Below are 27,915 nucleotides of genomic sequence, written 5' to 3'. Positions count from 1 at the left end.
ACGTGAGAGAGCTTGGCCTGTAATTTTCAACTCCGCTCTGGCTCAGCAGTGCTGAGGGCAGGGAGGGTACACTCATACATCAGCAGAAGTCCATTTGGTTTATGAAAGGTCTGTGATGTTTGCTGAAGCTCTCAAGGCTTTGCATTCTGTGTAATTGAAAGCTACAATAACCACTACTTTAATTTGTTACTTTATTGAAAGTGGCAGATCCCTTTCAATGCTCTCTTAAAAACTAACACCACTGTTGCTTTGAATATTGCAGGAATTTATGGGGATTGTTTCCTTAAAAATCATCTTTACTCATGACACTGCAGTGCATGTGAAGAATAATACAAGGTACCTTATTAACACAGTATGCTACCATCATGAACAGCATAAAGTTAAAAGCAGCAGGAGACTTTCCCTTTGTTGAGGGTTCCCTTTACTTGTCATTGTGCATAAATACAGGCTCCATGGCTACCTCTGTACACAAAATAAACTCTGCTCCACAACTGAGCTCTGTGCAAGAGATGACAACAGCAGCTATTTTCTACAAGACAAGCAGCGTTAACACATTGAGCCTGTATTTATACATCAGAGGAGCAGGTAGGAAGCATAATCCACATTTACCTGTTAAGTGGTCTAATTTTTTAGAGGTGCTGAGTATCTGCAGCTCCCATTGGCTTCTAGGGGAGCTGTAGGAGCTACCTGAAGTCACATCACTTATGTGAATATAGATTTAGCTGCTTAGCTTTAGGTACCCAGCTTTCAAAATTTCAACCCTGTCTCTTTACAAGCCTGGTTTCCTTCCAGATCCTTGGAGTATCTTGTATACAAATCTATGAAATAAAATGGAGAACTGAAATTCCTGGCTAAACTAGCATTGTCAAGAAAGCAAAACTAGTTGAAGTTGCTCCATGGGAATACCTTGAATGACCAAAGTATCTATCAACATTTCAAAGCAATATGAGAGATGCAGCTTATTATCTGGACTGTACTTCTGGCTGAGACTGTTGGCTTCAAGTCATTTAGAGCAGAGTTTTAAGAAATGGTTCATGAGAGTAAAGAGGGGGAGAAATTGACTTTGGTATCCCAATCACAGCATTTGGGATATAGCCACCAAGGAGCAATGATACCAGCCATTTAATAGGTAAAGTAAAAGCTGAATTTTCTTCAATTGAGAATCATTGTAAAGAATTTCAGACTAACCTTTTAAACATCTTTGCATGACAAAGGTCCCTTTTCTAATGCACTTTAATCTTAGTGTTTAGTCTGTCTCACCTTAGGAGAGTCATGGCGCTCAGTCTGCCACAAGCCAACGCACCTGGTATGTCTGCTGGCCAGTTGAGAAACAGCAGGAGGAGGCTCTGAAGGGAGCATAAGCAACTCCTAACCCCCATTTGAGAGAGTTTTAAACCAAATGCAGCTGCCTTGTCCCTTCTGCTCTATGGAAGTGAGGCAAACTTTGCTCTAGTGTAGCTTAAGTAAAGCAAGGCCTAGTTAAAGAGTGATATCCCCAGAACCGCTGGCAGAGCAGTCAGCAAACCCATCCTGTGAAAGTGACAAAACAACACAGCTACTCTTGAATGAAAAGTAGAGGGACAGCAGCAAACTTACTTTCACTGCTACTAGTTAAAGCCTTTGTTCCACTAGTGTCTGAAGGAGTTGAAAAAATCCTTGTGGGGCTAGAGTGCCGCTCTGACTCCGCTAGAATGCTGTAGTGTATGGAAAGCCTGGAGCCATCTGCACTCCTTGTGGATTACCATTTACCTACACTTCCTTGGGGGAGAGGAGAAGGCTGAACCCAACATACTTCCCTTTTGAAACATCTGAGTACAGGAGAACTTCCCTCTTGCTCCACCAGCCAGGATTTTACCTTTTAACAAGCTCAGAATCAAATAAAAAGGATACGTCCACAGAGAGCACAATTAAAAACTCCATTAAGAACAGTGTAAAAACAATTAGACCACCCCTCCTTGGGCTCTGCAAAAGGTCTAAATTGTACTTGCATTGTGACCCCCACCCTTCGTTGTCATGGAAACATGTATAGATGAAGGCTCTGAAATGTCCTGGAGTCACAATGTTACATCCAACAGCAGATGACGGTGGTCTGGATTAGAGATGTAGTTCTTATGATGTTGGGAAAATCCTCCCTCCCCATTAAAGAGCAGCAATGACTGTACTGGTCAGCGGGCTGAAGTCAGGTGGTTCCGGCTATGTGAAAACCTGGGGAGAAGGGAGGAAAAGGACAGATAGGTGACATTGGCTGCACTCACCCATTTGAATGACACACTAAGAGGTTACAACCCCCCACACCCACCAGAGACTATGATGGACAGTGATAGAAGAGGCACACTGCATACTCCTGAGTTTCATTTGATAGACTAGCAAAGCAATGGCAGTTGTCTAGCTAGGCAAAAAATAAAAGCAAAGCCCTTGAAAAAGGTGATGATTAGATAACAGTACAGGAGGGCATTTTCTGCCATGTGGTTTGAGTAAGCAAGCAACTCAGAACATTACCCAACTGCAAGGGTAATGCTTAAGTGGGATGGGAGTGTCAACTTAGCTCCAGGAAGGAACTATAGAAAATTAATCAGTATTCAAAGGTGATGACATTTCTGGAGTCATATACAGCCCAATCCCACCACACCTAGGCAGCTGCTAGAAAGAATGCCTTTGACTTCATCCTAGATAGTAGTACTGCAGCCCATTGGCTTGCCTGGCAGTTAAGACAGACTGAAAATATTGTGGCTTTGTAAAAGATATTCTCTGACTCAGGTGTATAATGGGCTTGCTACAGGCATCACTGGGTGAAATTCTATGCTTGTGTTACGCAGGTCAGGTTAGTTATCAATGCTGCCCAATATAATAATAGGTTTTAAGAACCTGAAACCCTATACTTCAACTTTTTTGCTTCACCTTTACTTATAAACTTTAAAGGATTTAGCAGCAAAGGACATCAAGGGTTCTCTCTCTCTAAATTAGAATTATTGAGTTTCAATTTCAGTCTGCCAGCAAAAAAAAGGAACTAGCAGTGTGATCACAAGCGACAGCTTAAGCTTTTACTTTCTCAGCCCTCAAAAACTGATATTAAGATCCCCAAATTAAAAAACGCAGAAAAGAACCATTTCTATATATTAAAGGAAATGGCAAAAGCAAAAAAAGGCAACGTCATATTTAAAACTATTCTTGTTATTTAGTTCCTTTTACATTTCTGTTGAGACACACAGGCACTCTGGTGGTTCATTATTCTGTCAGCAACTCCTGTCAGGCCTGACATACTCACTAGACTTGTGTACGAAGTTATAAATATGTGCTAGAATTATGTTCTTCAAATGTGTTTTGCAAGCAATGCATAAGCCCAGTTTACCCTAGACAAAGGAATGGGAGTTCACTTGTCTGATCAGCCTGGCAGATGCAATGATAGTACATTTATATATGAAGTAAACAAAGCTAACAAGCCTGGGGTGGGGGGACAGCATGGCATCTACACCCTAACAGGAGGGAGAAAAACTTTGTCTGGGCTTACTTTTCAAAGAATACATTCAAAGGTTTATAGGACTATCAAAAGAAGGGAGACAACCCCATAGTTATTCTTTACCTAAAGAGTCAAAGAAACCAAGCATATGTTGGGTCCATATTTGGGAAGATGCAGGGGGTTAGTTTCTTGGCTCAGAATATTAATGGAAGCAAAATCAGCACTCAGTTTTTTGCCAACAGCAGAGCCTTCAAAGTATCATAGCTTCAAAACGACATGAAGGAAGTTACACCTCATCTGCTTAAGGAGTTCTGCTTAAAATCTAGCAGAGTTTTAAGAAATGATGTGTTATTAAACATTTCTTTGTGTATAAGCAGATCAAAGGATAAAAATACTCAGCAATACAGATGAAATAATACATGCAGTTTTAAATCCTTGCAAATACAACAGAACATCCAAATACATACAGAAGATTTTCCATTTCCACTGTTTGTTACTTTTGTCTTATTCCCCTTCAGCTGCCATGGTGTATGTAAATCCAAGACAAGGTGCATCCCCTTCCCTTCAGTCCTCTGAAACTGACATAGCTCAACTCTAATCTCTTCAGACCAACATGACTACAACCACACTGCATCCATAGCTCCACTGGTTAGTCCAAGCAAGCTGCAGTTAGCTTTCATGGCTCACGTGTTTGAGCTCCAACAGTTCTTGAAAACCGATTTTGAGAGGATGTGGTGAATGGTCTGAAGTATAAACGAATGATATGGTACTCAGTCGCACTAGCTGGGCTAGTAACAACCCATGACCCATCATGCATCAGAGCTGAAAGTGGCTAGTGGCAGTATCGCTTGATGCTCAGGACACCAGTCATATGCTCTTCACACCTATGTTCAGCATTACAACACATCATAATGGAGAATGAGTCAAAGTAGTGTCTTAGACACCTCAAGGTTTGCTTCAGTCAACACACTTGCTTCTTGGATGTTTGGGCTACTGAATGACAAATCCATGCCTGTCCTGTGATGTTACCATAACACATCCGAGCCACTGAATTTTCAATGCATGCCCCTATTCCCCTTCCCACATGTCAGAGTTTTTTTTTTACCTTTGTATGCGCTCCACCATGTGTGCTATCAGTTTGTCAGAGATGCCTGGGCAGGACTCCTCAGCCAAGCTAAAGGCATTCTCCAGCTCCTCCATAGCTCCCACATTCCCTCCAGTCTGCTTGTGCTTGTCTTTCAGCTGCAATCCAGAAACACTGTGTTAACAGCCTGTGACATCTGAAAGCATTCACCGAGCAGATCATCTTAGAATGAATATTAAGGAGTGGTTTTGTCTTTTCAATGTGGTTTTGTTGGGGGATCCAGGCAACTAACATGTAGGTTCCTACAAGCCTCGCACCCCAGGGCTTTCTCCTCTCTGCATAGGAATAAGGGCAGACCAAGCAGAGCGAGTTTTCACACACTTTCTGAACATATTCCTCCACGTGCTACTTAGCTTCCCACCTCACATAGCGAGACAGTCACAGCCAAGCCTTTAACAAAGCAAACACCTTGCCAAGTTTTCCCCCACACAAAGTAAGTGTGCTGGATACTGCACTGGACTGACAGCCCTGAGGTCCAAAGACCAGGAACCACATAGCAGTGCAAGCTTCTCTACATCACACTGTCAACCTGCCTCAGTGTGGCTACCTTTAGAGCAGAGGACAGTTCATCGTCCATGCTCACTCACTGATCTCTACAGAGGCTACTAGAGCGGTGCCATGTGTGGTGATGGATTTTGTGAAGAACAGATACTGGACTGACGCAACAGAACACTCCCCATAACAACCTGGGTTTGTTTTGAACTAATTACCTAGTTGGAAGGTGGATTGCTGACAAGTCTCAGACCTTGAGCTAGCCGGTCCCTCAATCTAACATAATCCCGAAAGAGAGAGATTCCCCCATGCAGAGCATTGACATAATGCCCGTGTGCCATTGAAATGCTCAAGAGTGGAGCACAGGCCTTGTCCTAGCCTCTGCTTAGGAGGGAATTTTATCTTACATGAGAACTCTTTGTTCTATCTTTCATGAGCTCATGCAAGTTGCATGGTGCAGTCATTTATTTAAAGTACACAAAGAGCAGAACATTCAGCATTAGGAAACTCCAAGCCAAGCACCATTGCTACATCAAGACAGAACTGGACAACCTATTCACTGCTTATGACATAACAGATTTTCCAGGCCATGAATAGCTTGTCTGCTATAGCCTCTTTCCCCCTTCATTTGGGTAACTTTCTCCAAGTCCAGCCGCAAGAGTGCCCTGCACAATCAGCCTGAACTCTGTGCCTTTCCCATAGTATATTCCACTAAACAAAAAGCAAAGCTGAAAGAAGAAGCTCCTCTTGACACTGCAATATCTATGCCAACTAACCACCGTCTAGGTCAGTTAAAAACCTTCTTTACCTTCATCTTGACTATGCTGATTAAGTGGCTTTAACTTGTCCTCATAGTTCCTTGCATGTAATCGTAGGAGCAACCTAATTCTTTGAGTTCACGTTCCCTCTCACAAAGACAGAAACCAGGACAAGGCAAATCTTAATGCTAATCTGAGGCTGGGACCATCCCTATACTCACAGTCCCCCTACTGGAGGAAAACTAACTTCATTTAACAAGATACACATCTGCCTTCCCTCAATGAGTGAACTGCCATTTCACACACAAAAAAAGCCTCAGCTGTCACAGCCACCCACGTACTTCACTATTTATTTATATGCAGCAACCAAGGTTGGGGAATGACAGACAAGCAGCACTGAGAACTGCTGGACTGAAAAGTCATTCACAATCTCACTTAAGGATCTACTTTCACCTCCACTTGATGAAAGAACTCAAGTGCAGGGTCTCAGGGGAAGGACAGTGGGATATGAGGCCTTTCCTTTGCTAAGCTCAAGTGGTAGAAACCCACAAGCCACTAACATCTAATGACCAACTGTTCAGTCAGACCTATATAGAGCTCTGTGTAGCTCAAAAGCTTGTTTCTTTCCCCAACAGAAGTTGGTCCAATAAAGATATTACATCACCCACTTTGTTCAGTGGTCTGTGATGGGAGCTGGTTTGGTTTTTCAAGGTAAGGAAGGGAAAGTGCCTTAAATATTTTGTGCATTTTGTAAGCGTGTTCTAAAAGTTACCCTATAAAATGCAAGCCAAGTGGAAGAGCCTTCTGGAACTTAACAGGGTTGAAGCCAATGTGATTCTGCAAACCTATGAAATTTAATAGTGAACTTCCTATATGCTAGTTAAAAAAAAAAACCCTCGAAAGGCTGTAGGTCATTAAATTTTATAGGTCTGCAGAATCACACTGGCTCATCCCTGTTAGGTTCTAGAGGGCTTTTCCACCAGGGTAAAAAATAAAACAAGATTTGAAAACGTGCACAATCTATTCAAACACACTTACCAATGCCCCGGGCCTGAGGCTTTATCCCAGTCACATAGGGATGGAAGCTGTGACAGGCAGGTTGCTTTCTGAGGCAAGTCTACTTGACACTGGCCTAGAGGCTTTGGGGATATTATTTTCAAGTGTGGGTGCCTGAAGAATCCGCTCCTACAGAAGCCAGTGGGAATTGCTGGTGCTCAGCACCTCTGAAAATCAGACTACTTTCACTCAGATGCCTGCCTTCGGACACCTGAATCTGAAAGCACTTGCTGAGGGGTGTGACTCTCACTGGGATTTTACAGTGCTAAGATATTATGGGGGCCACAGAAGCACAGGAGATATGTAGACAGGACCTTGACTCTCCTGTCCCCCACCAGTTACGTGCATACTGTTAATCACATAATAGAAGCTCTAAAAGGCACCAACATTGCAGCAATTAGGACAAGTTTATGTTTTATAGTTACTTCAGGTCCTTTGCACCTCCCCCCACTCCATCGCTTGCATGGTGGCTAATTCCTTAGCAATTCCTCTGCGAATCACAGCCAGGCCCAGCTATTAAAGAACCAGGATAAAATGTGGGATAGATGGAAGGAAGGTCTAGAACTCACAGAAAGCCAATTCTAGATCTAACTTCTCTCACTGGAAAAATGCAGTTTTGGTGACCTGCTGTGGGCAGCAGCATGTAGCGGGGGAAGACAAAGTGGGTGCAGATGGCATTAGGCAGGGGATTTAAACAGAGTAACAAATAAATAAAGTTGCCCAGTGTTGGCAAACCCTGATTCCTGCTCTGCCCAAGCAGGACATGTCTTAACCTCACACAGGTGAGGGGACTGCTGAAATCAGGTATTCTCCTAGCACTAGGCATGTGAGGGAATCTGTATTGGGAGAGGGACTTGAGGAAGGCCAGGCTACCAGGCAATCAGAGAGGATGATGCAGAGAAGGACAGACATTCCGTAACCTGGGCCCATGAGGCTCACGTAGAAGAGGGAAGAGCTGAAAAAACAAGGGCAAGAAACTGTAGGCAGCACTGTACTCCTGCCCAGGGTAGGTTTAGGCAGGACAGGTATATTAGGGACAGCTCTTTTAAGCAGTACATACAGAGTTGGCTTTTCTGAACTAAGAGATGTTTCACTACCCCCTGGCCCCGCCAGGCACCCTGCTCCTCTTCACCCTCAAGAATCCCTCCCATTTACACGTTTCCCGAACAACTACCCAGCTGCTTCCCCTTTACCTGCAGACATCGCAAACAAAGAAAACGGCCTTCTCACCTCCCCAAAGACTGGGTGGACAAGCGTGGAGAGACACTGTGATCGGGGCTGCCGCTTGATGGGCTCAGCAGACTGGAAAGCAAAACACGGAGAGATGATGAATACATGCAGCAGACATACCCATGGAAGGATGCATCCCAGCCCAAAAAGGTGCTTCAATCTGCCATTTCCCTTGTGTCTGAAACACATCTCCTCCCAGAGATCAACATTAGCTATTCTTCTTTACAACTGGAGGAATGAGACTGGTTGGCTAGAAAGGCTAGTGCTGACTCCTACTGGGGAGTCTCCATCATCAGTAGCATCCATTTACTTAGAGAGAGAGACAGGACAAGAGGTGCTACAGTGTCAGCAGAGGTGATGCACTAGGCACTTGTGAGCACCAGACTGTTCCACATCCTAGTAGCTGTTACAGCAGCATTACCGGCATCCTTAACGGGGGCTCCCCAACCCATCCTCAGAGAATGAGCCTTAACTGTCAGCATCCTGGGGGCACGGAATATGCAGCCCTATAATACTGCCCACACCATGCTCAGGTGCCAGGCTGGGGGCAACATTAGAAAATTAAGAAAAAAGAATGTCATACAAGTGCACTGAAAAGGTGGCTGTCCCTGCTCCTAGGCTCCACTCATTTCCTGATCACCCTGTTTTTTGATGACAAGGTCAGCAGACTGACCTTCTGGGAGCCATGGAGAGCTATTCCTTTGTGCAGTTTAAGGGAACTGGGGCGAATAGTTGGTGGGAACGTCCAGATTGGACCCTGGTCTCCATCTTCTGCGTCTCCATCACTAGAAACAGAAGGAGAAGGAGTTCGACATACAGCCTGCGCGATGTATCACACACACACAGGACATGAACCCTTCCATTTCTGAGCCCTTATGCTCCCAGATGATGCACTACAGCCAGCCATAGTTACCCTTTCACCCCAGGGCTCTGGGCATTTTGCAAGGGGGCAGAACAACAGCTGCCACTCTAGGTGCACTGGGAAAATTTAATTCAAGTCAGTCTAGAAAATCTGATTTGATCCAAACTGAAACACCTTCAGATTATCAGACTCTCTGGTCCATACTGGTCATTGCATAGAGCCAGGCTCACTACCATTTTAGTTCTTCTAGTTCCCAGATCCCTGCATGAACCAAAGACATAAATCTGGTCTGTCAGAGACCTATAGTAAAGATTCAGGAGTAACTAGCAATTCTAGATGCCCAATCTGAGGCACTAATAGGGTTTGATTTTCATTAAGTTCTAATCACCCAATTCAGAAGAGTCAGGCCCCTTTAAAGGGTCTGAAATTGCCCATCCCAAAAAACAAAAATCCACTTGTCACTGTTAAGCATTTTAACCTCCTTATATCAGTTTAGCTACAGGTAGCAGGACCACATCCAGCTACTGCAGGGGTGGCCAACCTCAGCCTGAGAAGGAGCCAGAATTTACCAACGTACATTGCCAAAGAGCTACAGTAATACATCAGCAGCCCCCCATCAGCTCCTTCACCCACCCCCCGCTCCCAGCACCTCCCACCCACCAGCAGCCCCGCCGATCAGCACCTCCCCATCCCTGCCTGCACCTCCCAATCGGCTGTTTCGTGGCATGCAGGAGGCTCTAAGTGGGAGGGGCGAAGGCATTGCAGGCTGAGGGGAGGGGACGGGAAGGGGTGGAGTGGGGGCAGGGCCTGTAGCAGAGTCAGGGGTTGAGAAGTGAGCACCCCCCAGCACATTAGAAAGTTGGCGCCTGTAGCTCCAGCCCTGGAGTCGGAACCTATACAAGGAGCCGCATATTAACTTCTGAAGAGCTGCATGTGGCTCTGGAGCCACAGGTTGGCCACCCCTGAGCTACTGCAATATGATCTCAGAGCTACATGCTCTGAACATAAGAACGGCCATACTGGGTCAGACCAAAGGTCCATCTAACCCAATATCCTTTCTTCTGACAGTCGCCAATGCCAGGTGCCCCAGAGGGAACGGGCAGAAAAGGTAATCATCAAGTGATCCATGCCCTGTCACCCATTCCCAGCTTCTAGCAAACAGAGGCTAGGGACACCATCCCTGCCCATCAGCCACTGATGGACCTATCCTCCATGAAGGCTCTTCTGAAGTTAGGTAATGTGTTTAGCTGAATGCCTGTTAGAGATAAAGAAGGTAAAAGACTAGGAGTGCTCTATGGGCTAGGTGGCACAGTGGGTTAACCTACTAGCCTTACACATTTTGGGACCTGGATCCAAGCCCTATAATACTTAGCTCATAAAACATTTCTTTTCTCCAGCCAATACTTTTAGCTCCTCACCTACATTGATCCAAAACTGAGCAAAGGCTCCACAGTAGCATATGAGGAGGGACCAAATGCAAAGAGAACTGCAATACTATATACTCAGATATCTATATGTTGCTCCCCTAACCAGGGCTTGAAAGTCTATCAGATGCTCACTACCACGAAGAAGATGGGGAACAGTCACACCAACCTGGCTCAGGGATCCTCCCTCTCCCTTCCCCACTTAATTGGGTCTCTGTGCTCTGAAGTGGTAGTGAATAGGATTTGGGAGGATAGGCCACAGCAGGGTATTGAGGCGAGCACCAGGGCAGGTGTCATACGCACATGTCAGAATCACCAGAGCTGGAGTCCTCTCCATGGCCCTCTGACTTCCAGCGCTTGAATCGGTCAATCAGCTCCATGAGGAATGAGGTTTTCTTGGTATAGCGTGTGATGAACTTGTGCTTTAGCAACTCTTTAGCAGTTGGCCTCTGTGGCAAATCAGGAAACAGAGAGTATGCTAAACCTAGCAATAGTCAAGATCTGCAAGAGCCATGACTAACACCCAAAAGCTTTCTGCCATGCCTGCTTTTTCATTTCGCAACCTGCTGCTAATTTCTCTCCAAGACTGTAGCACTAACATGTCCTTCTGCTGAGGATTTCTAGGCACCTTTGGACTCTGGAGTTCTGTGTCCCAGACACTCCATTCTATCTGCAGCAAGAGGAAGGAAATTATACTTACAAATCTAGGGTCCTTGTTGAGACAGGCTTCCACAAATTCTTTGAAGGGCTTGCTGTGATGTCCCTCCAGTGTTGGAGGGTTGTTTTTGGGGATCAGAAAGAGCACCCGCATAGGATGCAGGTCAGAATTCGGGGGCTCTCCCTTTGCGAGTTCAATGGCTGTGATTCCAAGGGACCAGATATCTGCCTGAGAGAGGAGTGAGAAGAGTGACGTCAGAGAAGCGAGAAGTGCTATGCTATGCACTTGGCGGCTAGCAGAAGGTGCATGCAACATTCACTTCACTGAAGGGACCAGCCTCACCTGAGGTCTATGGGGATTTAGTCACAGGCTTCCCCAACAGACCCCAATCCCTCATATGATGAGGCCACTCGCTTGAGACAAGGCTCCAATCTTTATGTTCATCCTAGTGTTAACATAAGCATGTAGTATTACCTAAGTAATGCAGCAATAAAGTGTAAGAGCCCTTCATCTACCCCACCAACTCACCTTAAAGTCATAGGCAGACTGTTTGATGACCTCTGGTGCCATCCAGAAGGGAGTCCCAACAAACGTATTTCTTTTGATCTGGGTGTCCGTCAGCTGTCCAGCCACACCAAAGTCAGCCAGTTTCACATCCCCTTGTTCCGATAGCAGCACGTTGGCAGCTGTTCACACAAACAAGAGTAAGTCAAATGGTTCCTGAAACTCCTGTAACCAACAAGGAATCTAGTGGCTCAGGTTTTTGAGACAGAACTCCCAGCTTTGATTTCCAGATTCAGTATCTTAAGCAACTCGAAGCAGGTTCATGCATTTAGGGGAAGAAGGGGAACATTTATCTGGCAGCTCCATGACTAGTTTTGAAGGAACTCCTGGAGGCTGAAGGAGGCCCTACAGCACAGGGCCTCATGAAGAGTCATTGGAGACCCATCCTGAAACACCCTGAAAGGGCCTGATTTTCAGTGGGTGAGTGCTCAGCACTGGTTGAATATTAGGCCCATCTCAAGTTGGGCCCCAAGTCACTAGCCACTATGTTCTTTTAATATTCAGTGCTCTCACCCTCTCTGCCCAGTCAGATACTCTTATTGAGGTCACCATATCCCTCCTGCCCCATGCCCCCACGACTGTTTGATCTCAAGCATGATGCAATGGAAGGAAAGTAATCCAGCTAAGCTTTTGGGGGCAGGAACTTTGTCTCTGTACCGCATGGCATCTAGTACACTTGGATGCTGTAAGATGAGAAGCAGGAGGCAATAATGGCAGCAGCCCTTCTGTTTCTAGCATAGTTGTGCTCTTCTCATGCAGGCTTCAGAGCTCTCGGTGGGGCAGCTCCAGTCACACATACTGAAAAAGTTTCCAGCCACAACAATAGAGCCACACACAAGTCGTGTCCATAATGATCAGCACTCAGACTACTCAGGGTCTTACATACAGAAACAGAAGCTCCAACTCTAACCAACAACAGTCAGCAGGCAGTTGAGCAAATCTGCTAACTCACCTCTCTCTGGCAACTCATCTCCCCTTGTTCCATGTCCTCACCCAAATCACAGGTACCAGACTGATGCTGCTGACCCTCCACCCTACCCCAAGTCCTAGATATAGGCAGAAACTCATCCTCATCTGCAAGAATATGAGGTTTATGATCTCAAGAACAAAGTACTGATAGTAAACGTAGTGGATTACAAAGCAATTCTGGTTGTACCCTCAGTTTGCTTCTGTATGTTTGTCTAAGGGCTGGTGGGATCATCACTCAAGAGCAAAGGGGATGTGTTCTCCAAGCCTGACCTTTGATGTCCCTGTGAATCTTCCTCTCAGAGTGCAGGTAATCTAAGCCCTTGAGGATTTCTCGCAGGATAGTGGCAATGTAGGTCTCTTCCAAGGGTCCTGGCTTTAGCTAAACATGGAAAAAAAGTGGGGAGAGGAATGAATGAGAGTGTTTGGAGGGAAAAAAGGAAGGAACATAGGCATTAAATAGAAGTGAAGAGGTGAAAGAATGACAGAGGGAAAAATAAGTAGGAGGAGGGAGGGGAGATGATCTGAAATTTCCTACACAACTTTTATGACAGACATTCACACACCACTAGAGTGATTCCTAGCAGGTTCCACGTTTCCTGACCTCAGTTTGTAACACAAAATCTCCTCCATAGCAGTGTCAGACACCTGCTGGCAGACATGCCAATCAGGAAGTCTACTTCAGTGTTTTATACCCCCACCATTAAATATAAGAATCAAAATCAAGGTTTGCCACACTCCTCTGCTTTAGGCTGGGAATACATTACACATACAGAAATATAAAGATCCAATCTGTCCAAGGCTCTGGGTGCATGCGTGCAAGCGCACAGCATTTCAGCTGGTGCAACAGCAAGAGAGATGCTTCTGAGGCAAAGCAGGATGACAAAATCCCACCCTAGCTGAGTTCTCAGCCTTTCCAATGTAGTAACTGAGGCCCTGACCCTGCAATGAACTCTGTGCAAATGCCCCCCTGAAGTCAGTGGGGTCCAACAGCATTGTTCTTATTGCAGGCTCAGGGCATCAGTTATTGCACTGGAAAGGCTGAGAACTCAAAGAATTCTCTGCTAAGGTGAGTGCCACGGTGTGACTGTCCCCTTTAAGAGGGAGCAGGGTCCAGTGCCCCTCTGTCTGAATTGCTGCTGCCCAACTGGGCTTAGGAGAAGGCAACTGGTCTTTATAAAGAGGCAAACAGGATGTGCTAGGGGGAAGACAAAGTGAAGATGCAAAGACTTAGAAGGCTCCTGGAAGCTGCAGTAGAGTCTTAATACTTCAGGGCTATCCACTGCCCTCTCTCAACCCAGGCAGGTAAGGAGAGAAGCCTGAAAAGCTCTGGAAGAGAGAGTCAGAGAGCAGACTTCAGGGGACAAGATTCCACCTAGGTAGGGCTGAGAAGGATGATATTGGGTCTGTGAGAACTTTATTTTGATTGGCACAGTTTATGATAATAAACCAGGGTATTAATGGAATTCCTGTATGGAGTTTTTAAGGAGTTCAAGAAAGGAAACTAAGGCAGAGTGTGGTTGAGCCACACTTGCCCAGATAGGGGCGCTATAGGTCAGGCATGCCTTTTTATATAGAAGAACAAGATTTGACACTGGAATTCCATCACCCCACCCACTCTTCACAGATAGGCAGGGCAGGAACACCCCAAAGTTTAGATTCATTCTATTTAATCAATTGTGTATCACAGCTGGTATATAAACATCTGCTAAGTGTGACTGAGGACTGCCTGTGGAGTGTTTGAATCATCCCATTTTAGTTAGGACACACTAAAGGAGTTACCAACATGTGCAAGAAAAATGAGTTATCCTAGTCCTTCCATTGTCCCACTTATACATGCATTAGATCAATGGAGGTGCAGGGGTGTCACACAGCAAAGTTGAGACCCACATGTGTTCTGCATCTCTATTCTTTAGCGCAGAAGGGGGCAAACTATGGCCCGACGGCCACATCCGGCCTGTGGGACCGTCCTGCCCGGCCCTTGCGCTCCTGGCCAGGGAGGCTAGCCCCTGGCCCTCCCCTACTGTCCCCCATCCCTCACTGTCCCCCCTCCCCCTCAGCCTCAGCTCGTCATGCGGGCAGCACGGCTGGTTCCATCCGGGCAGCTCCTGCTGCTCTGAGCGGCATGGTAAGGAGGTGACAGCGGCACGGGGGTTTGTATAAGGGGTAGGGAGTCCCGGGAGGCAGTCAGGGGACAGGGAGCAGGGGGCGGTTGGATGGGGCAGAGGTTGGGGGGGGTGGGGCGGTCAGGGGATGGGGAACGGGGCGGGGGTTGGATAAGGCGTGGGAGTCCTGGGGGCCGGTCAGGGGGCAGGGGTGTGGATACGGGACAGGGCAGTCCAGGGACAGGGAGGGTTGGTTAGGGAGTGGGAGTCCTGGGGGGCCTGTCAGGAGACAGGGAGCAGGGGGGTTGGATAGGTGGTGGGGTCCCGGGGGGGGGGCAGTGGGTCCTGGGGAGGGGCAGTCAGGGGACACGGAGTGGGGGGGTTGGATGGGTCAGGGGTTCTGAGGGGGGCAGTCAGGGGGCGGGAAGTGGGAGGGGACGAATAGGGGGCGGGGGCCAGGCTATCTGGGGGGCACAGCCTTCCCTACCCAGCCCTCCATACAGTTTCACACCCCGATGTGGCCCTCTGGCCAAAAAGTTTACCCACCCCTGCTTTAGCATCTGGTGTAGCATGGATATAGTGTCATTCTAACAGGACAAGCCAACACTGATTGTAGGCGACAGGTTATTTCAGAAATAGAGCAGCAGGGTGTGTTGTACAATGGTGCTTAGATAGGTGGGTACAGACTTCCCAGAGGGTCATAGAGCAAATGATTTCTCCATCCTGGCATAAAACAGGCTTTGTAGCCAGCATGCCTGCTCTGCATTGTCTACTCCTTAGGCAAATGGCTCTGAATAAGACTTAGTGGGGCTAATAAAAACCAACTTTATGGTTGTTTCACAAACTAAGGTTCCAGCCTCTGGTTGTGGGCCACATGTGTCCATGTGTAAATAGATTAGGACTGACCAAGCTGCTTACCAAATCCAATGCTGAGCCTCCACCCAAGTACTCCATGATTATCCACAGCTTGGTACTCTGCAAGTGAGGCAGGAAAACATGTTTGGGTGAGCACTGGACAGTGTGTTAAGATTAAAACAAAAATCAAACCTCAATCGGGCCCTACCCCACCAGCCATGAAACTTGTGCACAGCTCTTCACTCAATAGACCAAACAGGCACTCAACCTCCACAGCCAGACTAGGACCAAGTCAGGCAAGCTTCCATTCATTCCTCATTGACACAGTACTGCTGCACGGAAATTAGACCCTGGGAGGAATCCCATCACACACTTCCCTTCCAACCTTTATTTTTTTCTAAGTGAATTTAGTGCTCAGTCTGGCACCTTGGAGACAGGCAGCAGCCATGCAATCTTCCCCATGTGCCTCTATCAATGTATCTCCAGCTGGTCCTAGAAACAACCTCTCTAAGGGAGGGAGGGTAGTTTTTCAGTCCTTGGCCTCACTAGAGGCTGCCAACAGGGATGGTGGTTGAGCAGCATCCACATTTTTTCACTAGACTTTCAACTCATCTTAGATACGTCTCCAAACAGCCACCAGATAGTGGTGACTTCCAGTCACTAGTGGCAGCTGAGATAAAAAGCTCCTGACCTCATTATCGTTCCCCCAGCAGATCTAGTCTCCTACTCAACCCAACATTGTTTCTAAGTGTTACACTTGGTCTATTTCATTGTTCCCTCAATCTCCCCGTTTTCATGCACCCTTTGTTTCACTGACCTGTTGTATTCTGTGCAACCCCTAGAGTGGGAGCTCTCTGGGGTAGGGAGTGTTTTCTCTGTCATGTCTGTACAGTGTCTAGCACAACAGGGCCCTGATCCTTGATTGGGGTTCCTAAAGGTTACCGTCATATACGTCAACAGTAAAAGCAATACCTTGCTGTTCATCCCTTACAGTATTACAGACTGGTTTAAGTGAGAAGCTGAATGAGTCTGGCAGCCTCAAACCATTTGAGCACCCAATCCCACTTGCAGGGTTCAGTGAGATTGACAGCCTTTGTTCAGACAGGCCAAGGTAATTGGCAGGTGTGCTGAGACAAGGGCTGGGCTGCCACTTCACACTGCCATGCAGGGGATTCATGCAGAGAAGAGTGGAGGCAGACTGGGCTCTACTAGAAGTAGTGCTTTCTGCAACTGCCATGGTAGCCTCTACAAGAAACCCAAGTTAGGGCCCCAAACCCTGAGAATAACCTGGCTCCCTTCCTCGGTGGTTCTGCACAACTCATAGTATTCCTGAAAGTGCCTGTTGAAGGAGCAACTCCCAGAAGGAAGGGAATGGGATTGGAAAAAAGATGGAGCATAGACTATCACAGAACTGTAAAATCAAAGTCTCAGACCTTCTGCTTGCTAAACACTAATACACAATGCCAGGGGAAAACCAGAGAGGAAAGCCAGACAGCAGTTTATGGGTATAAAGGCAACATATCTTCCAAAGCTGTATTGGAAGTGGCGATTCTCCTTTTTGGAGACAAAGTTTGGGTCCCCAGAGATGCAAAGGCAACATCACTGAGGACTCTAAAGCCAGAAAGAGAATCCTCTAGGTGAAGGTGGGTGGGAGCTGGGTGGGAGCTACCTCCTTTATAGGAAATCTGTTTGGGGGCCTGTCTCTTTGATGGAGCATTCTCGTTCTAGCAGAGCCCCCACTTCTTTGGGTGAATTGTATATATGAGGATCATTACAGTGTGTTCTGCAACAGCCAAGATCCACAATAGGGCAGGTAAACACAATGGAAATTGCCATTACACCCTTCCCGCAGTTATGATGTTCTTTGCTGACAGTGCAGCCCACCCCTGCTGGACATCCATCCTGCAGCTATTAGTCACAAGCCCCAGCCTGCTTCCTGCTGTTCTAGGATACCATCCCCACCCACAGATTTATGAGCTAGAGTACTAGGGAGGCTCTCCCCCGTAGCAGCTTTGACTACCTTCAGATAGGACCCATAGTAGCGGGTTATGTAGGGGCTGTCACACTGACTGAGCACAGTGATCTCCTGTTGGATGTCCTCAATTTCATCCTCCGCCTCCTCCAGGTCAATGATCTTGATGGCAACCACCTCCTTGGTGCGGTTGTCGATTCCTTTGTACACCTCACCGAACGAGCCTTTACCAATCCTCTCCAGCTTGGTGAACAGTTCTTCTGGGTCCACCCTGGAGTGCTAACCGAAAGGCAGAGACAAGGTGAAAGGGTCAAACCATAAGCCACCCACAGGGCTCTCTATTCTAAAACAGGGTCATTGTCACCACACTGACTCCCACTACCCTTCTATGAGAGAGCTCATCTTATAAGGCATCCTCAAGGTCCATAATAGACCTCCAGATATATGACAGGAGGTCTTCCCGCACACGGGCTTACCATGGTACCACCCCATGCCTGGGAGAAACGAAAAACGATCTTAGACCAGTGGTTCCAAAACTGTGGGGCATGCCCCCTAGGGGGCATGGGGAACGTTCCGGGGGGTGTAACGGGACCCAGCCAGCCCCAGGGGCAGGGAGGGAGTGCCAGTCAGCCCCTCTCTGCCCCAGCCCCACCCCCAGCCACGGCCCCCAGCCCACCCCCATCCGCGGCCCCTGACTGCAGCCCATCTGCAGCTCTGCACCCGACCACGGCCACAGCTGCTGGCCCTCACTGTGATCCAGCCCTGGTTCTGCTCCCAGCCCCACCCCCAGTCTTGGCTCCGCCACAGCCTGGGCCCCCAGCCAGGGCTCTGCTCCTGGCCCCGCCCTACACTGTGGCCCCAGCCTTGCCCCCTTACTCCGTCCAGATCCCTCCCTCCCTCCCCCAACAAGCAGCACCCCCTCTCCCAGTCCCTGGGTGGACATGGACAAGGGGGGGACGCGACCCTAAAAGTTTGGGGACCGCTACCTTAGCCCTCCAAGTGCATAGAAAGGGGTCTCTGAAAAAACTGTCAGCTCTTCGGGCGAGGGACTGTGTATTGCAAAGGACCTCTGTACAGTGCCTAGGACAATGGGGCCCTGACCTGACTGGCCTCTAAGCAGTACTAGACTAGAAGTGTTTAATAACAATGAAAGATTGTTTGCTGTATGCGTACAGAAATGTAGACTCTGGAGTGTCAGATCCAGCTTTCTGTTCCTACAGCCTAGTGAGCATGTTGTAACTGAGCCAAATGGTATCCCAAGACCAGGGCAAATAGAAATCCAGTGGGATATCCTCCCACCCCAAGTCTGCAGTGTTTTTTGCAGGGAGATTAAGAAAGAGGGGGATGTTTTCTCTCCCTTTTGCCCCTTCATTTTACTATCAGATTTCACCATAATACAAGGGCAGCTGCTCAGACTTACTGATTACACCACCCCAGTGGAGTGCACCATTCTTTTGCTGTTGGCAAGGTAAGCGCCACTCCATTCTGAAGGAAAGCAGCAAGGATCCCAGAAACCTGAATACATCAAAAAAGTAGCTGATCTGCTGCTGAGTATTTCTTCTGGACAAGCCTTTCAAATGAATGGCATGTCCAGATGTGACAAGCACATTCAGCCTCACTAAATAAGCACATTAACTGGGATGCTTCTAATGTGATGACCCAGAGAGTAATATTAGCATTTAAATGGTCATAATTAGGCCTCAGAGTTAACACTTCATTACTATGAATGTGGGTGGCTGGGAAGTCTGCATCACTCTTTGATGCCATTTCATTCGGCCCAGCTGCAGACTCAGAGGTATTGCATTGCTTTGCAGTGGTAAAAGGCTCTTTGTGATCAGAAGGGCTTTCTTAAAGGCAAGTCTAGGTTCTGGAAAATCCTGCATGACTTGTGGGAAATAACCAAGCAATTACGATGTATGGGTTTTCACACCCATGGCTTCTCAGAACAAGCACATGATACATACTAACCTACAAACACCTCAGTGAGGGACCATTCCCTAGCTAAACTTTGAATTCAACTGAGATTTCATCTGCGGTCAGGACAGCTGCATTTTCCCATTTCCTCACTGGGTTCTTGCAGCTGGTCCTCAATGAGTGCCTCAGTTGATGTTTAATAATTAAACCAATTGGGCACATTAAGAAGCCTTTGGACCGGGCACAGCAGATAAACAACCCTTCCCAACAATATTACATCTCCACACAGGGCAATAGACAAGGGCAGCCAGCAAACTCAGCTAGCTGAACAGGATTTTAATATGCTTTTTAATCTAAGATACCAAACATCCTCATGCATCCATGGCAACACCCAAACAGTGCTGCACTTTCAACAAATATATGTTGGAAATGGAGTCGGGGGGGGGGGGGGGGGAGGGGAGAAGTGCAGCATTGAGCCGTAGAGGTGAAACGAACTAGAGATACAAGCAAGGACTGGAGTGTGGGGTGGAGGAAGGAAGATGATCTAAGCTAGAGAACATGGGTGATAGGATAGCATGGCCACAGTCTTGATGAATGGCCAGATGTGCTGTCTGCAACCCACTGCACCTGCAGGATTCAGCTTACCCTTGCACCAGTAGGGATGGAGCAGACTATTAAGGATACTTGGCTCAGAAAGGGAAGTACTATCCACATGGCCCATGTGCAGACACTCCCAGGCCCTCCTGTCTGCAGAGTGATCAGCATTCATGGAGGGAGAGGGCAACATCCATACTGAACACTGCATCTTGAAAGAAAGAACACTATAAAGGGACGGGGGGGGGAGGGGGGAATGGGGACTGGGGAGTTTGATGTAGAGCCAGGACCAATACCTTCCTGTTCATCAAGTCTGACTGAAACAGGCGGGGGGGCGGGAGGGGGAAGATATGCAGCTAACATGCAGTTGGCTGCCCTCACATTGCTCACTCTGCTGGTGTTTTCTACCCCTTCCCCATCCTGTGTCTGGCTGGCTCTTAGCTCATCAGGGCAGGGACCATCTACTACTGGTTGTTTACTGCCTAGGACAATGGGGTCCCATTCTTGGTTGGCCCTTATGCATATGAATAATAGTCATTAATGAAGTGACTCTGGAGCAACCATTGCAGAATGTTGTTTGGGGACTGACAAGGGTATGTTGTGGGCTCAGCGATCTGATCCAGATCCCAGTCTCATTGTTAACAAAACAGGCGGGCGATATTTAGTTCTGGTTTTGTCTTGTGTTTCATGAGCACTGCAGAGACTGAAGTGGGCAGCAGGGGGCTAAGCTTCTGTAACAAACATAACACAGTTTAGAGTATTGCTGTATTGGCCAAAGGTGTGGGAGACTGCACAATTCCTAAAGGCAGGAATTGTGTCCCATCAAGTTACACAAAAGTCAGCACCTAGAATGGCAAACTCCAAAGTTCCCAGCTGCTTTAGTGCAGACCCAAGAACCACTCATACTTGTAGCAGACTACCCTTTGCCCAGGTCTGGGAGCGGCACATGCCTGTCTCAAGCTTTCTTTGTTTGAGGAGAGAACGACCAAATGAGACCACCAGGAGCTGATGAAAAGTTTCTCACATGTATTTCTGAACAGGTCAGTACAAGTCCCCCAGCTGCAGCGAAGCCGTGACCTAGTGAGTTACTCTGCCAATGAGTGAAAATTCAAAGGCCAAATCCAGCAGTTACTCTGGACACTGACCTCCCATTGGAGACCAGGAGAGTTTGGGCATGCAGACTGAATGCAGGAACAGATCACTCATGCCTTCGCCCTACCTATACAGAACAGAAACAGGAATAACATTGTGACGGGTTCGGTCACAGAGATCCCCTTGGGACTGACTGACTGTCACCTGACGTGCTGGAATTACCTCTGAGCCAGTTTTCCCTGCCAGCTTGGGACTTCAGAACCCTGCCTTGTTGAGCCAGATGTGCTAGCCTACTGCAACACAGACCCAGGTCTGGTCCATGCCCCCAAAGCTGCAGACTTTAACCAAAAACTGCTCAGCAGGTCACCTATCTCCAGCACCCAGACACCCAGTTCCCAATGGGATCCAAACTCCAAATAAATCTATTTTACTCTGTATAAAGTGCATACAGGGTAAACTCATAAATTGTTTGCCCTCTATAACACTGAGAGAGATAAATCACTTTTGTTTAAGTATAAAAAAGTAGGATTTAAGTGGTTTCAAGTAATGACAGACAGAATAAAGTAATGACAGGTTTCAGAGTAGCAGCCGTGTTAGTCTGTATCCGCAAAAAGAAAAGGAGGATTTGTGGCACCTTAGAGATTAACAAATTTATTTGAGCATAAGCTTTCGTGAGCTACAGCTCACTTCATCGGATGCATCCGATGAAGTGAGCTGTAGCTCACGAAAGCTTATGCTCAAATAAATTTGTTAGTCTCTAAGGTGCCACAAGTCCTTCCTTTTTTTTTTTTTGGGGGGGGAGAATAAAGTAAGTCACCAAGCAAAATAAAGCAAAAACACGCAAGTTTAAGCCTAATACATTAAGAAACTGAATACAGGTAAATCTCACCCTCAGAGATGTTCCAATAAGCTTCTTTCACAGACTAGACTACTTCCTAGTCTGGGCCCAATCCTTTCCCCTGGTACAGTCCTGGTTAGTTCCAGCAGACATCTCAGGTGAAAAGCACGGGTTCTCCCTGACTGGGACCATCCTTTGTTCTCGTCTACCCCCTTTTATAGCTTTGGCACAAGGTGGGAATCTTTTATCTCTCTGGATTCCCACCCCTCCTTCTAAATGGAAAAGCACCATGTTTCAGATGATTCCACCATTCTTCCTGGGTTGGCTTACACAAACACAGGAAGGCTTGCAAGTAAACAGAGCCATTTACAATCAATTGTACTAATCAATGGAAGCCATGAAGATTCTAAACCATCATCAATGGCCCACACTTTGCATAATTACAATAGTACCTCAAAGTTATACTTTTTATTTCTAGCTTCAGATACGAGAATGATACATACATACAAATAGGATGAACACACTCAGTAGATTATAAGCTTTGTAATGATACCTTACAAGAGACCTTTTGCACATGGCATATTCCAGTTATATCATATTTACCTTCATAAGCATATTTCCATAAAACATTATGAAGTGCAACGTCACAAACATAACTCAAGTACTGATAGTCCAGACATATCAATTCTGAGATAAGCTAATACTACCCAGTAGGAAAGCTCTACTGATTTGCAGCTACTGCTACCTCACAATATATGACAGGAACAGTAAGGGTCCATGCTCAGATTGCCTACAACAGAATTCTGTCCAGCCTATGGCACAGTAACATAAGTGAAACTCAGCGAGATTACACCAGGTTAATGAAATATCTCTTCAGATGTCCCCTGTGTGATACTGTTCCATATCTGTACAGCACCTAACACAATGGGATCCTGGTTCATGACCAGCAACAAGTAATAGTGAGAGAAAAACTCTATTGAAATGCCACATTACAATTTGCTGAGCCTTTGCACAGATGCTCTAGTTGGCTTGCAGGCAAGCTTCATGCATGCTCACACAGTGCTGAGAGACGGAGTGGAGAAAAATCTCAGCATCACCAATTTGAATGCCAACCGGTCTATATGCTGTTCTCAATGCTAAGAAATGAACTGTCCCATGCTTCACACAGAGAGCAGCCAAACACAGGTCAGGCTAACTTAACTATGGTGCATTACAAGAGCCCACCTGGAATCCTTCACCACAAGGCAACACAATCGAAGTGAGCAAAGACAGCTCAAATATAAATTCCTTAGCATCCATCCCGCAGCTGCCAACCACGTTGAAATCTGGGATGGAGGGAGACAATGCTCTATGAGACTCTGTTGGGGGGGAAGGGGAGAGAAAGAACATTTCATCCTGACTGCTTGAAATAGGGGAGAACATTCCACTCTGATCTCAAGGGAGAGGAGGATAATTATATCAAGGCAGCTCAGGGCAAAGAACAATTTATCGTGCCAGTTGAGGGGTCGGGGAGAAAGGCACTCTATTGTGACAGCTGTGCAGGAACTTTCCATCGTGACTGAAGTAGCTATGTTTTAAACAAAGCAAATCACTGCAGATGTCAGGGATTAAGAAAAGCGGCATTTTAAGAGCCAACTTGGCAGCAATCCCAAGCATTTCACTGTGAGAAACCAAGGCTTGGCAGCTCTATTAGGTCTTGCTGCTGAGGTGAAAAGTTGTAGATGTGACACCTTTAAGCTCTGGGAGTGGGCTGGAGAAGGGAAAGTCCCCACTTTGAACAGGCTCTAAGTACAGATGAGCATATTTGGCAGACACAGAAACCAAAACTTTTCATATCCAACCAAGAGCCTCAATACCAGGCAAAGCCTTGCTTTGCTGCAATTCACCTGGCCCGCTAAACAGATCTGCCTACAGCATCACCTGCTGGAGTCATGCTCCAGGCTGATGTGAAGGAACCCAAAGGTGCTTATATACAATGAGAGAAGTCAGAATTCTCAATCTGGGGCAGATGCATATACAAGAATTGGGGGGCACAGCATCTCTACCCTTTCCACATTTCTATCCTGGGCCCTCTTCCCATTTAGCAAACAATGGGAATCACAGATTTAAGCCAGGAGTTAAGACTTCCTCATCTATGCCACAACAATTTAGAAAATAAACACTGCTGATGCCACACCCTACAGCATGAGGGCGAGTGGTTGCAGAACTCCAGGCTCCCCAGAGATTAACACCAGTGTATTTTACTTGTGTACAGTCCTTGGGCTCAGGTACTCTCTAACCACGAGGGCAAATATTCAGGGTTTCTCTATGCCACAGCTGGAGGAGGGAATCAAGTTTAAGGGAGTGCAGCAATACCTTGTGTAACATATTAACCTTTCAGTCTCGAATGGAAATCAGTACTTTTGCAGCAGACCAGAGGTATTATATGTGGAGATGTTTGAAAGCCACTTGTCAGTATCATTTTAGTGCAGTTTTTCCATTGTCTGCTGATTCACAGAGGGAGGGTCTCACTGATTTTTACAGTCCAGCTAAATAGGGCAATTCCTATTATAAAAATACTTTGCATTTTTATAATCTTCTATCCAAGTGCTTTCCAGACACTAGTTCTCATAACAGCTATCAGATAGTGACGTATTACTGAAGCACAATCTCTTAAGACTTTTACAAGGTCACACAGGAAGCCTGCAGCAGAAGTGGGAGTAAACCCAGATCTGAGCTTCAGCCACAAGTTATTACTTGCATTACAACAGGGCCTGGAGGCCCCACCAGAGAATGGGGCCCATTGTGGTGGGTCCTGTACAAACTCAGTGAGTGCCCTCCCTTGAAGATATTACAATCTAAATAGACAGGACAGACAATGGACAGGAGGGGACAGAGGCACAGAGATGGGAGTTGAATTGCTCAGCATCACATAGAAGGTCCGAGACAGACCAGGGAATAGAACCTGAGTCCCAACCCAGTGCCCTATTTGCTGGAACACCCTGCCTCTCTCAAGTCTATACTTAGTCTTCAATCAGCTCATGACATCAACAAGCCAATCTCTGAACATAGGTGGACATTCTTTACTTGACAGATTCTTGCTGGCCCTCTACAGACCCCTACTTATGTGGAGCATTGGTTCACAGTCTGGGGTTATTGAGCAGCTCTGGGGGTTGCTTTCTTGATGACTAGGTGGAAGGGGAGTCCCAAACACTCTTTAATTTGTTAAGCACTGGAACAAATTGCCTACAGAGATTATAGCATCTCTGTCATTGGAGGTTTTAAAGAACAGGTTAGACACACGCCTACCAGTAATGGTTTAGTTATTCAATAGTCCTGCCTTGAGTGCAAGGGACTGGACTTGATGATCTATTAAGGTCCTTTCCAGTCCTACACTTCTACGATTCTGTTGGAACATGGGGTCATGGTATGGAAAAGGCTGAGAAACCCTGATGCAGACTATAATAATGAAAAGATTAGGCATAATTTATACTGGCAACTTTGGACCCAGTATTCACAGATACAATCTTGCAGCAACTAAATCCAGCCAAACAACCCCACCAGTTTCTCTTGCTATTCGTGATCCAAGTCAAAATTACTCTTCTTGCTTCTGATTAACTTCCTTCAGCCTTAGTCCACTACCCCTTCATCTAGTGCAAGCTTCTTACCTGTCCCTACACATTCATGCAGGAGCCTTCACCTTCGCAGCGCCTGCATCTAACAGCCTCATCAATTCATCTGCTGCATGCTTACATATATAAGACACATTTCACATGAGAATGGCCAAACTGGGTCAGAAAAAGGTCTATCTAACCCATTATCCTATCTCTAACAGTAGCCAGTGCCAGGTGCCTTCAGAGGGAATTAATAGAATAGGGCAATTTCAAGTAATCCATCCCGTTGTCCACTCAAGATACTGACAGTTAGAGGCTTAGGAACACCCAGATCATGGCGTTGTGTCCCTCACCATCTTGGCTAAACCCCATTGATGGATGTATCCTCCATGATTGTATCTAATTATTTTTTTAACCAAATTATACTTTTGACCTTTACAATATCCCCTGGCAATGAGTTCCACAGGCTGACAGTGTGTTGTGTGAAGAAGTACTTCCTTTTGTTTGTTTTAAAATATTAATTTCATTGGATGACTCCTGGTTCTTGTGTTATGTGAAGGGGCAAATAACACTTCCTTATTAACTTTCTCCACATCATTCATTATTTTATAGACCGCTCTCATATCCCCCCTTAGTCATCTCTTTTCTAAGCTGAACAGTCCCAGTCTTTTTAATCTCTCCTCATACGGAAGCTGTTCCATACCCTTAATTATTCCTGTTGCCTTTCTCTGTACCTTTTCCAATTCTAATATGTTTTTTGATGACTAGAACTGCATGCAGTATTTAAGGTGTGGGCGTACCATAGATTTATATAGTGGCATTATGATACTTTGTCTTATTATCAATCCCTTTCCTAATGGTTCCTAATATTGTTAGCTTTTTTGACTGCCACTGTACATTGAGTGAATGTTTTCAGAGAACTATCCATGACTCCAAGATCTTTTTAAGTGGTGACAGCTAATTTAGAACCCATCATTTTGTATGTATAATTTAGTGTCAAACAGAACAGCCTCTCATCCATCTCCAAAGTTACAGGCTCCATCTACTTAGTACAGGATGCCCACTGTGGACGTTACTGATGTACATATAGTCTATTATACTAGGAGGCAGTCATTCTATAACTCAGACTTTGTGGGTCTGTCCCATTTCTTATTCTGCTTCCCCTCAAATGCTGCGAGAAAAATACTCCCTACTTCCCTAAGGAGGACACAGTTATATTTAGGGAGGTATTGAATCTATGCCAGTCTCATGCTTCCTGCCTCCATGTTCTTGCAGTGTCAAAGTCTGATATCGTCAGGGAGCATGACAGCAATCACTTAGATAAGAAGAGCACAGCTGAGAACACACTCAGGACATTCCCAGTTTGGTAAATAACAGTACAGTTCTTAAAAGATTTTGCTTTAAGGATTTTTATAATGTTTCACAAACAAATTCTTATCACCTACCTCGTTAGCAAAATCCCTCAGATGAGCCATGGCACAAGGATGCTAAGACATCCACTTCTGTAAAACCAGGTGTCTGGGGTCCTGTAGCACAGGGATGGAGCAGCGCTATTTCAGCCACCGAACAGCTGCGATGGGCAAGAATACAGCTGCTATACTCGGAACTCCTGGAGTCTAGCTTGCTCCCCAAAATGCTACCTCCTCCTTTATCTACTACTCCAGGGTGATCTTCCCAACCCATTCCCAAAAGCACCAACCCCTTCTCATATCAGCAGAACAGCCCTGGATGTTTCAAAGACATGAGAAACTTGGTTTAAACAGGAAGGAACAGTGCCAATGTCCTTAACGCCCCCTACCACCTCCACTTCCGATGCTGCTCTGCAAGAGCCCTGCACTGGCCCCCTCTCCCTAGTGCCAAGCCTTCCACCCTTCCCCTAATAGCCTGCCCAGCCTGGACCCATCTCCCCAGTGCCCAGCCTGCCCTGACACTCCTCCCCAGGGCCCTGCGTGCCCCCTCCCCCTCACAGTCTGCCCTGACACCCCTCCCCAGGGCCCAGCGTGCCCCCTTCCCCTCACAGCCTGCCTCGACACCCCTCGGCCCAGCCTGCCCCCTCCCGCTCATACCCTCCCCTGACGCCCCTCCCCTCCAGTGCACAGCCTGCCCGCCCCACCTTGCCCGTGCCCAGCGCCCTGGCGGGGCTGCCCAAGCCCAGGCGGCCGACAGCCCCACCTGACAGCGGCCCGCGGCCCCGCGCTCAGAACCGCCCCCACAGGGACTCCATGGCGAGCTCTCGTCCCGCGCGCAGCCGGTTTCTATGGGAGCTACCCTGCCCGGGACACCGAACTCAGCAGCAGCGGCGGGGGGAGACGCAACAACACCGAAGGGGTAGGCACGCCGC

General features: G+C 46.9%; 1 protein-coding gene across 3 annotated transcripts; it reads right to left on the bottom strand.

The window, feature by feature from the left end:
• Positions 1 to 275: 275 nt before the first annotated feature.
• STK25 (serine/threonine kinase 25) lies at positions 276 to 27,915 on the bottom strand. 3 transcript variants are annotated; one of them, XM_074964206.1, is made up of 12 exons: positions 27,688 to 27,915; positions 27,020 to 27,144; positions 17,592 to 17,822; positions 15,635 to 15,691; positions 12,885 to 12,993; positions 11,610 to 11,767; positions 11,124 to 11,309; positions 10,727 to 10,872; positions 8,811 to 8,922; positions 8,138 to 8,209; positions 4,563 to 4,699; positions 276 to 2,205 (listed from the first exon to the last, which is right to left on the bottom strand). In XM_074964206.1, exons 2-12 carry the CDS (start codon positions 27,047 to 27,049, stop codon positions 2,166 to 2,168), a joined length of 1,278 nt encoding a protein of 425 aa, XP_074820307.1. In that variant the 5' UTR covers positions 27,050 to 27,144; positions 27,688 to 27,915; the 3' UTR covers positions 276 to 2,165. The 3 variants fall into 3 exon arrangements, with proteins under 3 accessions (XP_074820307.1, XP_074820306.1, XP_074820308.1); XM_074964205.1 differs by having other exon boundaries at positions 27,747 to 27,915; XM_074964207.1 differs by having other exon boundaries at positions 27,020 to 27,100; positions 27,747 to 27,915.

The sequence above is a fragment of the Natator depressus genome, chromosome 9 (assembly GCF_965152275.1).
Source record: "Natator depressus isolate rNatDep1 chromosome 9, rNatDep2.hap1, whole genome shotgun sequence".
NCBI lineage: Eukaryota > Metazoa > Chordata > Testudines > Cheloniidae > Natator > Natator depressus.
The sequence above is the reverse complement of the archived record's forward strand: the minus strand, read 5'-3'. Positions and strand labels throughout refer to the sequence as shown.

Coding starts and splice junctions, on each gene's coding strand:
- STK25 (XM_074964206.1), bottom strand. CDS start 27,049: ATGGCTCATCTGAGGGATTTTGCTAACGAG. Junction 17,823..27,019: donor TGAGGGATTTTGCTAACGAG/GTAGGTGATAAG, acceptor CCTTTCGGTTAG/CACTCCAGGGTGGACCCAGA. Junction 10,873..11,123: donor TCAACAAGGACCCTAGATTT/GTAAGTATAATT, acceptor GATTTGCCACAG/AGGCCAACTGCTAAAGAGTT.